The sequence below is a fragment of the Acanthopagrus latus genome, chromosome 1 (genome assembly GCF_904848185.1).
Source record: "Acanthopagrus latus isolate v.2019 chromosome 1, fAcaLat1.1, whole genome shotgun sequence".
In the NCBI taxonomy this organism is placed as follows: Eukaryota; Metazoa; Chordata; class Actinopteri; order Spariformes; family Sparidae; genus Acanthopagrus; species Acanthopagrus latus.
This window is the reverse complement of record NC_051039.1, coordinates 5,642,747-5,657,201: the sequence shown is the minus strand read 5'-3', so window position 1 is coordinate 5,657,201 and position 14,455 is coordinate 5,642,747. Positions and strand designations below refer to the sequence as shown.

The following is a 14,455-nucleotide window of genomic DNA, read 5'->3' as shown; positions in this document are numbered from 1 at the left end:
TAGTTTGACCTGAAAACAAAAATATGGTAAATCTTAAAAGTGCCTCTTTCGTCATGATTATGTTTTTATACAAAGTTTTGACTCGGGTAGATTCACAAAAAAAGCCTAGGATGCATTTTGGTGAGAGTTTCACTTTAAGGCAGCAACAACTGAGAGGAATGAGTCGACATGTAACAGAGTCAGAGGGATCTTTCATTACAGTCAGATTCACTGGAATTACAGTTCAACAGTGGTTCATTCAGGAACACAGCTGCTGTCTGTAGTGTGGTGGACTGATTCGTGTGTTGAAGGTTTAACCCTGAGGACGCCAAATCAGTTAGTGCTGCAGTTAATGCTTATTTACATCATTGATTAACCTGCCAGTTATTCTCTGAATACATAATGTTGTCAGTAAAATGTCAGAAAGTAGTGGAAAAAATGTCCTCTGGTAAGTTTGCAGAGCCAAGATGAAACAAAAAGTCCCGAAATCCAAACAACATGTTGAAGCAGAAACAAACACGTTTGAACCTTAAAGCCTTTAAAAAGATAAAATATAGTTTATAAGCGTTTATACACGCCGAGTTCAGTCTTGCAGGTCGGGCAGGTGTGCTTCGCGTCTCTCAGCCGGTCCACACAGAACGGGATGAGACAGCAGCCTAAAACAAAGCTGGAGAGGACAGCAGCGAACGTCAGGATCAGTCAGCCTCATTCACGTAATATATTGTATTTATACTGAATTTTAAACATTGTTTGGTCATTTATCTTATTATTATTATTTAAAATAAAAGATGGCAATGGTTAAATTGATTTCACAAGTCAGTTTCTTCTGGTCTGTCACTACACTGTGTAACCTGGTCAAAGTCAGACTCATTTAAACATGCGTGCAGTTAACTTAACTTGTTCTCTGGCTTTTTCTGTTTGATCCAGATTTGAATATCTTGAACACACATGACATTCATGGTCCTCAGAGGATGAATCCTCATCAAGACTTTACAACTAGTGCCAACGATATTTCAAAATGTGTGCTTGTCCAACACTTCAGAGTAAAGTATGCACCAAATTTCTGTCAGCCTCGACTGCTTTTAGCTAATATGCTAAATTGCTAATGTGGCACATTTCCATGCTAAGATCAGCAGATTGGTACAAACAGGAAAACCTCCTGTTGTTCCCTGCGTTGATAGCCTTGAATGTGTTAGCTTTGGCACCGGCTATTATTTGTGAGTGCTGCAATGGCTTTGAAATCCTCGAATCTTCTACTTTATATTACAACTGGTGGCGAGAAGTGTTCATTCCCACGAGGCTTCTTGTTTTCACAGACTAAAAGCAACTTCAGATGAGAGATTTGGCCAAGTACAGCTCAGACAAATCTATTATGACCTTTTGAAAAATAGTCCAACTAACCCTAACCCCAAGACTTGTAGCCTTCATGTATATTATAATGGAGCGCTCCCTCTTACCCACAGAGGAAGAGTCCTCCACAGAAAAGGTAGGTGAGCAAACCGGCGGAGTAGTTCACCTTGGACAGAACTGTCTGATGGCACTTAGGACAGGTGACCTGAACCGGACTGTCGCCCAGCGGAGCGACCGGCACTGGATGAAATGAGGAGGGAAGAGGACAAGTGAAAAGTGAGGACAGCGTGGTGAACAGACGAGTTAAAGTTAAAGGACATCACTGGTCTACAAATCTCACACACACACACACACACACACACACACACACACACACACACACACACACAGTGTAGACTCACCAACAGGCATTTGTGCATTCGCCATTGTTCCTGTAAACAATTCATATCAAAGATTTTGGTGAATACAGGCAACAACATGAGCATATTAAAGACAGGAAACACAAATTATAACAAGATTTAAAACAAGGAAAATAATTCTTCTTCCTTTATCTTTACATCAAAATATAAAAATGTGGAATAAATATTATTTGTTCAACATGTAATTCTTGTTTAAACATGCCTTTATCAAACAGTATTGAGACTTTTAATTATGCACTCTATCATTGTTCAGCAGTGTGGACGAGTTCACAACCTAACAAGAAGAATTACCTGCTCAACTACCTAAATATTAACTAAATTCGTAAAGATTAAAACCAACCATGACTTTTTACAATAAAGGCGGAGTACTCACAGTTTGTGTGGAGGAATGTTTGACCGCAGCGAGCGCAGTTTCTCTCAGCGCGGTCTTCACCTTCCCTGCCAACCTTATTTTCGTCCAGGAGTCATAAGATGGCTGGAACCGCCTGTGTGAATTTCTGTGACCCAGCCCTGTTACCACCCAGATGAGCGAGGAAAACATATAACCCAAGATTTCCAATTTCCCAGATGAGTGCGTGAGAACAGCTCTCGGCAGAGTTGTCTCTGAGATGCAATCTGACTTTACAACAGTGTGTTTTTTATCATAATTTGCACCCACACTTCTTGATTTTTACTCTTTTTTTTCCCTACTTATCCACTTCTGTGTTGGCTGGTAGGATTAATTCAATATCATCTTACTGTCATGCACATATATGGATTTAAATAGATGTGGAGTCAGTAAATTTTAAACTTTGACATACTTTTGTGAGCAGTTCTGGAGAAAGACAGCTTATAATTGAGTCTCATCAGCCCAAAAGCGTCTTTCTTCAGGATGTTGACGCCCAGAAACAAACAGAAATAATAAGGATATAAGAATAAGTAAAGACGGAGGGCAGAGTCTCTGCAGACACAGACACGACAACACACTTAAACAGACTGGTGAGTGATGAATGAGAGGGATGATTTTTTACAGAGGGATTTCTGGTGTGTTGGAAAACATGCAGCCGTTTCTGTGGCTGAGAGACTCGCAGCACATGCATCTAACAGAGGACAAATAATCTTCCATTCAGACTGGAATTAACAGCACATGCTCCTGCTGCTGCAAATTAGACCTGGTATTTAACTCTTTAACGGACGAGCAGCACAGTTCATGGCTTCGACTGTGTCCTTATAGGAGAAGGTTTGAAATGTTTCTGTGTTTTACTTGAAAATTAAATGAAAAGACAACAAGCATTTTCTTTTTGAGAGAGAAGTAAATAAAGTCTGTTATTATTATTATCATTATTATTTTACAAAAACTTAAATATCTCCCTTGGACACAGTAGTTTTTACCAAACACTATTAAAACAGTTCATTCATTCATACGGGAAGATTTTCAGCCTTAGATTCATATTTGTTAGTAAGTTTAGTGAATGTGAAACTTGTAGGTAAATGTTTCCCTTCTCAGTTAACATTTGTCAAGTAGTCAGGAAGTCTAAAAGCTTCACACTAACCCACATACTCGTGCATGTCTTCTGCAATTCTCTTTAACCACCCGAACAATTGTATAAAAAAAAAACAAAAAACATTCATTTGGGTGTCTTGATTGATTGATTGTCCAAATCAAGTCAGGTCAATTTTTTTTTTATGCAGCCAAGTTTCACAGCTCATGTTGTCTCAGGTTTTTTTTTTACAATATTGTGTCAGTTTACTGTCTGTAAATACTCACAAACCAGCCACAACATACATAAAATATATATATTTAACAGACAACCCCAGGTAGTTGGATAGTGCACAGATTCAGAACAGAATGAGTTTCTCCTGTGTGCCTCTTAAGCCTTCACAGACAGGCGTCGTCACAGCCTGACTGGCTCGGAGGTGAACGCTCCAGGCTGCTGTCACTCACTGATCAGGAGCCAGTGACCCTACAGGTACAACCACAGGTGATCTGAGTCAGTCCAGAGGGAAGAGCCACACAATGAGACGGCTACAGTATGTTCAGTGTGTGACACCACCCTGGATTTGATGTAAGGGTGTGAAGACAGAAGGTGAACCACAAACCCACAAAGTACCTGCTGTTAATAAAGAAATATTGCATTTAAAAAAAAAGAAAATACTGTCTGATTTATGAATAAATCATTCAGTCTTGTTCTGTTTTAATCTCTCTGTTAGTACTCTGTTCTTCTTCCTCTTCATCTCTGAGATCTTCACTCTGCTGTGCTCGTTAACAGATTTGTAATCAGCATCACCTGAAGTGAAACAAGAGGTGAGAACGAGCTGCGACTGACAGGTGCTGCCATCTTCTGGTGAGTCAAACAGGATGTGTGTTGTGTTCTGAGTGAAATGAAGCCTCTCATATGCATTTATTTATACAAACAAGACATTTTACATTGTTTTCAACCAGAAGACAATCAGATTAACGAGCCACATACAGTAAATTAGTTAATTCATATTCATATTTTGACCGCAGTTCATTTTGGAAGCTACATTATTCTCCGCTACATTTACTGGACATTATTTTAGCAAACTGAGATTATTTTATCAAGCCTATATAAAGTAATATAATTGTTTTACTGCACCTTTACTAGAAATGAATAACACCTGAATGCATCACTAGTTATAATCCAGTGATTTCATGTATTTGTCTCCAAAATGAGACTTTCTGAATGAGCACTTTTACTTCTTGTAACGATCAGGATCCCGAATGTAAGACTTGTACTTGCAAGTTTCTCTCAAGTGAAATTCAGGTACTTCCATCCAGCTCTTAATCAATTTGTGAGCAGCCTTTGAAGCCTAAAACTTGTGGAGGAAGGAATGAATTTGATGGAGATGACTGATAATAGTATCGAAAACCTTTGCTTCTCCCCCAGTTCATTCCTCTTTTTAAAATTTAGACATTACAATGATTTGTACACACTTAGAAAGTTTAAAAAGAGGAGTAATTGTCATGAAGAAAAATATAAGGTTGATTCTGAATCTCTGACACAGAACAAATATTTTAAATCCACAACCAATTTCAACAATTAGACGCCGACCACGATAAAACACAGGAGTCCGATAAGATGAAAGATTTTTTTTTTTAATCAGTAAAAACAGGTGCAATATTTCACATGTAAACAATTGCAGCATCTCATTCTTAATACCTGAATAGTTACAAAGAAATAATATTTTAGAGACTCAATGATTCCTGTAAAAATAGATCCGTTTAACAAAAGCATTATATCCCCTTCAAGAAAAAAAACAACAAACAAAAAGAAAACAGAAACATCTTGCTAATTATTTCAAGTGCTCCGAGGCTCGCCTGCCGATCAGTGAGCAGGTGACACGTCTTCAGTATTAAATAAGTCTCGGCTTCATCAGTAGCCGTCTCTCTCCTCCCTGCAGCCAGAGTCCATCTCCCTGACCTGTAGTCGTGCTTTTACCTGCTGCTCAACATCAACCTGAAAGACGATGACTGGAACATGTTGTCACTGTCTCTCAGCTTGTAGAGCAGCAGGTGAGTGCACACTGGAACTTCTCAAACAGAGAAGCAGGCTTTTGTTTCTTAGATTTCCTGTTCCTTCATAAAATGTAGTTTAACGTGTTCCACCGTGACCTTTTTCCTTCCAAATAAACGTCTGTGAATGAAACTCATCACCTTCCTCGGCATCCTTCCTTTTATATTTAGATCAGGAGGTGTTGAGTTTTGTTGCCGCAGCTTCACTGTGTTTAGAAAGTACAGCAAGGAGGGAACAACTGGAATTAACTACAATATGAAAGCATTGTGTCTGCGGACAAAAAGAGAAACTGAGCGACTCTGTTGTTCTGCTGAGGTTGCAACCAAGTCCAAAGTGACATCTTCAAACAGCTTTTATTGTCCAACAACCAGTTAAAAACCAAAAGACTCTTTATTTATGATCATGTATGAGAAAGAAAAGCAGCAAAAATCCTGACTTTTCAGCAAACGTCTGACGTTTGCTAAAAAAAATGATCCAAAACAATTAATCTAGTATCTCAAAAGCTGGCGATTCATTTTTTTTCTGTTGACCAATCAATGAATCAACTAATCACTGCAGCTCTACATGCAGGAGGATTTGCTGATTTTATTTAATTGTCTTGTTAAAGAAGACTCAAAATTCAGGTTTTAAACTGTCTGATCAGATGAAACAAACTATTTGAGGATGTCACTTTGGGTTTCAGGAACACGTGATTGACAGTTTCCTACCTTCACCAAACACTGTTCACCTTCACCTGGCCTTTATTTGTTCATGCTGGCTATTATCTGAGCCTTGGCCTTTATTTAAATATCATCTATTGCATAAGAACTCAGGGAGGGTGCGCTCTGGCTGCAGGGCTCTGTGTAACTCGATCAACTCTGGTTACGTCTTCACACTTCAACAGACATTACATTTGTGAAAGCACAGCATCAGGACTGAGTAGTATTGATTTTAAATTGGACAGTTGGCACTTAGTTCCCATACTAGTGTGTTCCTAAGAGTGGATAATCCCACCATCATCACAGTACTTTTATGTAGTATTCTGACTCTGACCAGCACTGATGTTTTGCTGGCTACTTCTCCACCTTCTTTTAAGCGTTTCCTCACATCTATCCTGACTTAGCAGCAGTGTTAGATGCTCTCCTGACAGATCGGAGCCGTCATTTCATCCTCCTTTCCTCTCACGATGACATGTCTAGGTCTTTGCCCTGTGGGCTTTGAATGACCTCCTCTGCTCATCTTCATTTAGCTCAGTAATTCCTCCTGTTTCACCTCTTCTGTCTTCCTTTCCTGGCCCTCTTTTCTCTTCTCTCGCTCTCAAGATTCCCTGCGGACTCGTGGTCATGACGCCATATGGCTTCTCTTCTGTTCTGCCTCTTTTCTCTCCACCTCCACCTGTTCTTTAGCCTCCGTCCTGCCCTTCAGCGCCCTCAGCAGGACCCTGAGCAGTGTGTTCTCGTTCAGCAGGTTTTCAGAGGCGTCTGCCAGGTCCTGCAGCCGCCTCACCGCCTCGCCAAGCTGCCTACTTTTCTCCCGGTGCTGCTCCTCTAAGTTTTGTCTCTCCTGCTGCAGCTCTGAGTTCTTGGCCTCTAAGGTGCGAGTGTCAAATGTCAGCCGCCTGTTGTCACGCCACAGTTGCGCCAGCTGCTGGGAGAGACGTTCACGGGCGTGACGCAGCGTTTGAACCTCATGCTGGAGTGCCAGGAACTCAGCACGGAAGATGGCCCCCGGCCCCTCACCCTCGCTAGAAGAAGTCGCTGGTTTGTCTGCGTATTGTACTGAACCAGAGTGCTGCAGGATGAAGCGTAGGAGGTTGGGTAATGTGATGGGCAGGTCGTCAGGAAACTTCACACTAAAATGTTTTCTTGAAGAAAAACACAGAACAGAGAAAACAAGAGTGAAAACTGAAATTCATTGATGATATTGTGGTGAAATCCTTCCATCCTAAGTGATCTGACCACAAGCAGACGGCTTCACTGTCAGTTCACAGCTGGCATTAATTAAAAAAAAACCTAAAAAAAACCTAAAAGTCCTAAAATCCAAAAGGATGTCTTCAAATTGTTTGCATTGTCTAATTAAACAGTGTAAAACTGTTAAGACAAAAATAAATAAACACATCAAACACATTCCTCACGTGTGTCAACTGAAGGAAAACTCCTCACCATATATCCGATAATCAATAAGTTGTTTCAGTCAATTTTTAAACATTTGTTGGTTCAGGATTTGCTTCTTTTCTTCGTCATTTCATGAAGATAATCGTTAATAATATCATCAGTTATCAAAACAGTTTCCAGATTCAGCTCTGACACACGTCCTGTGGTCACTGCCAGTCAAATGTCCAGGGATTATTGGGAAATGCAAATGTCAGTGAATTTGCGTTTGTCTGTCTTACCTGTATTTGGGAAAGAGAAGAACAGAGGGAACGTGATCCACCATGAACTCCCATGGAAGGTCGTTACGAGCAACATTCACCCTGCGGAAACAAAATTAGGATGTTAATAAATGTTAATATCAATACTAGATCCTTAAATTAACTTACACTTACACACACTGTACTGACATATAAACCTGTACTAACTAAGATTTAAACATTCTGTACCTGGCGACAGTGATGGTGCTGTTTCCCTGTAATAATCTGGCCAGCTGGATGAGGACGTGGTTGAGAACAGAACAAAATCCACACCACTGAGTGTAGTAGAACAGCAGAACATCCTACAGGAGAACAGACAGCAGCTCAGGTCCTTGAACTCAACACAGCTGACCTTCAGACTGAACATCAGTCACTATACAAAACACTCACAGCATGAACACCGTCAGACGGGGACATGGCAGTGAACTGGCTTTTGGGGAGTTGTGTTATGTACTCCCATTCAACTTTGGCTGGTTTGGGGACGACGCCAGTATTTGAGTCTTTTCTCACCTTTTGGACGTCCATGACAGAAGGCAGGAAGGAGGCAGTGTTCAGTTCTGTGATGAGCGGGCGAGGCGACGAGTGCTGGTGTTGGTCTGGATGCCTGGTTTCCCCCTCGCCATCTTTCCGCTCTTCCTCTCCCACCAGGTGTCTCTGGAGGAGGCTGTATGGAGCACTGAAGTTCCTGATGAAGGCCTCTTTAAGTAGACGACGAAAGCAGAGAATTACTTCTAGACTCATATTCAATCATGACTGAAGCTTTTACTCAGCTGGGGTGAGCCTCACTCAGCTTAAACGCTCACGTACGACTGTAAAGGCCACTACACCAGTTTCTTTGTGGTTTCAAACTATGCAAACAACAATGAAACTGAGACATCTCAGATGATATGCATAATATGCAAAACTGTGAAACAGCACAAGACCATGTCCCACAGAATCAGGGGATTCAAACAGACATAGTAACCACACGCTGAATAGACTCTGTAGCTTTCCATTCAAACACAGATCTGAGAAATGTGTTTCTAAACTACAGCTGCATCCAACTAGGTGGACTTTCACACATGAAGTCCAGATAAAACCTTCTACATTTAAATCTAAAACATGTTTAACTGTCTCAAAACTAATATGAGCAGCTATAGCCTTTTATGGCCACTTTTATTAGATGTATAAAAGGGCATTTATTTATGTGATTAAAATTATGCACAACTTGTAACATCAACATCATCACAATGTGTTGGTGTGTGTTCAGTGACTTTCTTTCTGAGCTACAAGCCAAACAGAACCACGTAATATGAATGAAACACTGTCTTACCCAGAGACTCGGTCAGTGTGGTTTCTCGGTTGCGGTGGAGAACATAATGAACCTCGTCCTTCAGGTTCACAATAGCTGCAAACGACCCGTCACTGCTCCCACCGCCAGCCTCCTGGTGTGAAGAAGCACTTTTGTTGCCCGTTGCTCCGAGCCTCACCGCCAAAGGCCAGTTCAGAGCGACATCCAGCACATAAAACCTGAGCGTCCTGTTGGTCTGACACCAGAGCCCTGTGATCCCGTCTGCTTCCTGCTGAGGGCCAGACGGTGGAGGTATGGATGAAGATGGGGGCGTGAGGGGAACTCTTTGCATGTCTGGCTCCTCTTTGGCTTGTGATTCGTTGAGTTGAGGTTTAACTTTCCTACAGCAGGCACTGTACTGACTAAATGGGCTGTAGCTGTTCAGAAAGTTGCTACAGCCCAATGAGGTTGCGGTTTTTATGGACGCGGGGTCCGATTCTTGGTGCAGGCAGCAGTGTCTGAGATAAGACTGCAACACGTCTCCTCCCTGAGCCGTGGAGGAGAAGGAGCAGCACACAGAGGAGCTGGTCAGGAGCGATCGCGACAAGCTGAGGCACACCTCACACACACTGGTGCTGGACTCTGGGAGGAGGACTGACTGGCAGCACTGCGAGTGGGAGGTGGAACTTTCGTCCGAGCTGGAGTGGTTTTTGTTGTCACAGGAATGATAACGCACAGCGATGTCTGCAACCTGAAAGACAAAAGATGGGATGTGGTCAGGTTTTATTGAATTTTTTGAGAACTTTGCTGACACAATTGGAACAAACTACAATTGGAAGATGTTGCTTTTAAACATTGATAAACTGAGATGCAGCAGTGTACATGGATACCTCTTTCAGGGTCGTCAGAGGATAAGAAGATCTAATTTTTGGAAAGGTATGTATTTGGAGGAAAGAGGACTGTACAACCTTCTCAAAACTGATGTCACCATCGAACAAGAATTCCAGATTTATAGCTCCAAGATTAACACATACTGACTGCCAGTGTTACACAGATGAGTAGACTGATTAATGTTCACAAATAAAATCTGTATTTACAAATCTATCTCCACAGATCAGGTAACTCTTACTCCCTTCCCTGCTCACCTGCTGCAGTATGGGACTGGGGCTGGACCCGAGCGGATTGTGTGGCAGGAACAGCAGCAGTGCCGGACCTTTAGTCAGCTCACGTTCCAGGAGGCGGGACTTTGTTCCTGGAGGCTGCAGCCAGTGGAGGACGGTCTCGTGGTGTTCAAACACCCAGCTACAGATGGCCTCTGATGTGAAGTTGCGCTCACTTCGAGGGAAGATCTAACAGAAGAAAACAACCCCAGTCCGTGAGTGTACACCTTAAATTACAGTCAGAATCTGCTGTTATTTTCACTGCTGACTTTTACTTACCAAAGAGGAATTCAATCTTCTGTAAAGGTAAACTGTTTCATCGTCCTGCAGCGGGATGGCCTCGGCTACCTGTTTGTTGGTCACAACCCCGAAACGTACAGCACCGCGGAAATCTGTACCAGGAAAACAGAGAAGACTGAAAACATCTGAACTTCATAAACCCACTTTCAGCACATTTGATAAAGCGAATGCATTCACAAGACTGAACATACAACACTGACATTAATCCATTATTGTACATTTTTCATTCAAAGCTCACTCACTTTTATCTTCAATGTTAAAGTTTCACAAACAAGGCCGTTTTTAATCCAACACTTTTTTTTTTTTTTTACAAATGAACCAGCTTCAGTGCCATATGACATCTTCTTACCCCTTTTTAGAGCCTGCAGAGCAGAGGACAGATATGTGATGTACCCCGGCGGCTGAGGAGAGGAGTTGAACTGGAAGAAACCCACCACTCGAGGCTACAAACGCACAAGAGACAGCCAATTACATTCCAAAGTATCATGGAAATACAGTCTTATTCAAAGAAGACACAGGTGTAACAAACACAGATTATGTAACTTAACTCAACTTTCCGTAAAGAGAGAGCCAACGTTAGTGACTTTACATGTTTTCCTGCCAACTCTCAATCAAACGAAGACAAAAAATACCTCGTGATAGGAGAGGAACTCTCTCAGTGTTGCTCTGGATGGGAGGTAAGTGAGCGGCGTGATGACTCTGAGGATAAAACTTTCCACATACGGAGCCAAAAATGGACCCTTGTACTCAATAGGCCCAAACCTGCAGCACAGAAATGTAAATAAGTAGTTAAGATGACATACAGGAATTGAACATTAAAGTTCAACTGAAATGAGTGGTGGCACTATTTTCATACAGGAAATGCCTGAGACAAGACGAGATGGATTTTAATGTGTTAAAGCTCAGACACATCAACATCTGACACATTACAAACCAAAGCCACTAATGCACTGATCAGTGTGTCAAGTTTCCAGCAGACAGAATAAAGACTTCTTAAACTGAAGTAATCTTATCAGTTGAGGCAGGAATGTTAAAGTCACGTTGTGCTCTTCAGTTTCATTTTTCATGTGCCCATTATTCAGCATCTTACCTTCTATAAAACAAATGGATGATCGGGTACTGATAGAAGCGGTTTTGCTTCCTGCATTTCCCCTGACTCCACCAACAGTTAACGGCCACAAACTGCACCTGTGTTTGTGTGAGAAACAGAGAAACAAGAGCTGAACCGTGAATTTCCAGACGACAGAGATGGTGTGATGTGTTTTCATTGTCAGGGTCAGAGCTTGATGAATTACATCTCAACAGTCAGACAAGTACAAGTTAATATTTTATGAGCTGTATTCACTCTTTCTAAGTTGACATGCATGTTTCCATAACGTCAAGCCATTGTTTGTTGCTGCCTTGTCAGCGGTCATCAGTTAAGGTTGTTTTCTGATATCAAAACAGCCCTGCAGGGTGTCTGTTGTGTCCTCAGGTGTGCTGTACCTGTTTGGCCAACTTCTTGGCGACCTGCTGCACTTCCTGCCGCGCAGCCATCGAATGAGCACACCACGGTGCGTAGAAGAAGATGAGCGATACCTCCGCCATGCTCCTGAGACGCTCCACCTGCAGAGAAAACATTACAGACGTGTCACAGCCCGACGACTGTGGAAGATTTTAACTCTGTGTGGTCATTGATTTTACCACCTGGCGTCTCACCTGGTCTAGCTGACCCATGTAGAGGTCCACTACCGGGGCCTCGGTAGAGAAGAACCGCACCGGAGGCCGAGCCGATGCCACCACATTCTTAGCACGGCTACAGAGAGAGAATTTTCAAAAAAAAAAAAAAAAGACTTCAGTGCAAATTCAAACTTTCCTGTGTTGAACTAAACACTTTATTCTCTGGAGGTTTCACAGGTGGAAAAAGACTGCCAGAGTCACGAGGCAGGGAGTGCCCGACATCATTTGTCTACTATTTGCTTCTCCACTGGAAGTTAAGTCTGTGATGTTTAGTGCTTAAACTATTTGTTAATTAAATCATGAGTCAATTGAAGAAAACATAAAAAAAACACAAGAAAAGAAAAAAAGTCAATGTTTGCTTTACTTCTATAATAACTATGGATTTCAATGATTAAACGAATCATCGCTGTTAAGAATTTAACAGATAACCAACAGTGAGTGATGGGCACAAATGCATTTAATCAAAATACACTAATTTGAAACTTAAAAAATACAACATAACATTTAATATTACTTAAATTAAGTCACTATTTTATTTTGTGTTCATGTTTTGCGTAGTTTATCATTCAGGTAACTTGGTCTTTACTTTATTCATGGTGTTTGTTTTAACTCCTGATGTTTGCATCAAACATAGACCAGCATTAGTGGTTCAAACTGTCAGCTGGACAAACGGAGAATTGTCCAGTATAACTCATATATCATCAATGATTAACCAATAATCGACTGATAAGGCAGCCAACAATCAACTTGGAAAACTGCTTAAAATTTGCTTCCATCACAACAAAAAGTCAAATTATTGACTGTTAAATCAAAACAGCTACAGGCACTGTACACTGCCTTTACTTGACTAATAAAACAGTGTGTGTGATCAGATCTACAGATTGTGCTGGTTATACTTTTGAACAACCCTTACACTAATATTACTACTTTTACTCAACACTTTCAACACTTTGTTCTGGCACCAGAAACAGGATGTATCTGAGATCATTTGTCCACAGTTTGCTTCAAGTTTCACTCCTAACAGCTGTAACCTCCACAGCTGGAGGATCAATGTGTTGTTAACTCCTGAGCTGAGTTTTTTTTTTTTTTTAAAATGTCTTCTGGGTCACTTTCAAACACACCTTGAGGATGTCCCGGAGGAAAGACAGACAGTAAATACACTGCTGTCTGTTTAAAAAGTTTTAAAGGTTTTTAAGCAGGGTTAATCCTCTTGTCCTGCAGTTCACGTCAGGTTCAGATCAGCAGCACAACACACGAAGACCCCCACCTGGTTTTTTAAGTAACCAGCTCATTATAAATGTTAGCTAATTAACGGTTTGCTAATGCTACAACAACAACAACGTTTATCTCCACGTAACCACCATGTTCAGTCAGGAGGTCTGTTAGCCTGAGAACTAGCTCACACTGACAGACTTGAGGCTGCTCTGGCTGACGCTGCTGACAGTTACCTGCATGTGAATTTGACGGCCAGGACGAGCAGGACGCCGAGCACGATAGCCCCGCAGAGCAGACCCGGTCTCCGGGCCATCAGAAACAGCACCTGCCGGAGAGACTGCCGCACCCGGCGCAGCATTACAGGCTGTCGTCGGCTCTCCGTCCCATTTATACGCCCCGGGTGCTGCTCAGCGCGACCATTAGCCCAACGGGGGCGGGGAGGAAGACTGGTTAGACGGGGGACACAGCTATCCTGGATTGGACATCGGTGCTGCTGGTGTGTACGGTATTCAAACGCGGTCAGACCAACCTTTCTTCCCCACGTAGACTTTTCACTTCCGCAACAATGACGTAAGGGACAGACGGTAAAGTGCTGTCGGCGGCAAACGCGAGATTTGTGCCGATAACATTAAGCAAACACTAGGATTTATAATCCGTTAGTCTTACGTTCTGGTGGATTTAACTGCGATACGTGACTATCTTGTTTGAATTCGACCGTAATAAGTGTCCTTGTGATTATTTTTGCGTTTTGAGTCCTACGTGCTCTTTACAGATAGCCCCTACGTTGTTATGGCGACAACCGTTGCTGCCATGGCGGCTGGCGGACGCTAGAGGGCGGTGTTTCCAAAGATTATAATCAATTAAACTTTATTTAAATAGCACCCCTCGACACACAATTAAGGTTAACTTTATGGGCCACACGCAAGATATTGATTACATTTATTTTTCATAAGTTGTTTTTTTTTCTTCTTCTTTTTTTTCTCTGAACATAAATATGACAAATATAAATTGTGTAAATCATTCCACACATATTCTATGTACAGTTAATTTCACTTGAACAGTAAATTAAAAATGGTCTTTCGTCAAACTTTTCTTTTTTTTTTTTTTAAATCGTACTTGTTGGTTTAGTCTGTTTTTGT

General features: G+C 41.7%; 2 protein-coding genes across 2 annotated transcripts; both read right to left on the bottom strand.

Moving 5' to 3' along the window:
• Nucleotides 1-391: 391 nt before the first annotated feature.
• LOC119017520 (lipopolysaccharide-induced tumor necrosis factor-alpha factor homolog) lies at nt 392-1,852 on the bottom strand. Its single transcript, XM_037094227.1, has 3 exons — nt 1,731-1,852; nt 1,437-1,569; nt 392-646 (listed from the first exon to the last, which is right to left on the bottom strand). Exons 1-3 carry the CDS (start codon nt 1,753-1,755, stop codon nt 538-540), a joined length of 267 nt encoding a protein of 88 aa, XP_036950122.1. The 5' UTR covers nt 1,756-1,852; the 3' UTR covers nt 392-537.
• A 2,967-nt stretch (nt 1,853-4,819) lies between these two features.
• On the bottom strand, nt 4,820-14,137 carry txndc11 (thioredoxin domain containing 11). The gene is made up of 13 exons (XM_037093516.1): nt 13,550-14,137; nt 12,081-12,177; nt 11,868-11,987; nt 11,473-11,570; nt 11,015-11,144; nt 10,732-10,825; nt 10,362-10,474; nt 10,068-10,271; nt 8,965-9,673; nt 8,163-8,350; nt 7,842-7,954; nt 7,635-7,715; nt 4,820-7,106 (listed from the first exon to the last, which is right to left on the bottom strand). Exons 1-13 carry the CDS (start codon nt 13,672-13,674, stop codon nt 6,584-6,586), a joined length of 2,595 nt encoding a protein of 864 aa, XP_036949411.1. The 5' UTR covers nt 13,675-14,137; the 3' UTR covers nt 4,820-6,583.
• Nucleotides 14,138-14,455: the final 318 nt, after the last annotated feature.

Coding starts and splice junctions, on each gene's coding strand:
- txndc11 (XM_037093516.1), bottom strand. CDS start 13,674: ATGCTGCGCCGGGTGCGGCAGTCTCTCCGGCAGGTGCTGTTTCTGATG. Junction 10,475..10,731: donor TCTGCAGGCTCTAAAAAGGG/GTAAGAAGATGT, acceptor TTCCTGGTACAG/ATTTCCGCGGTGCTGTACGT. Junction 7,716..7,841: donor AGCACCATCACTGTCGCCAG/GTACAGAATGTT, acceptor TTGTTTCCGCAG/GGTGAATGTTGCTCGTAACG.
- LOC119017520 (XM_037094227.1), bottom strand. CDS start 1,755: ATGGCGAATGCACAAATGCCTGTTG. Junction 1,570..1,730: donor GAATGCACAAATGCCTGTTG/GTGAGTCTACAC, acceptor CATTTCATCCAG/TGCCGGTCGCTCCGCTGGGC. Junction 647..1,436: donor GGAGGACTCTTCCTCTGTGG/GTAAGAGGGAGC, acceptor TGTCCTCTCCAG/CTTTGTTTTAGGCTGCTGTC.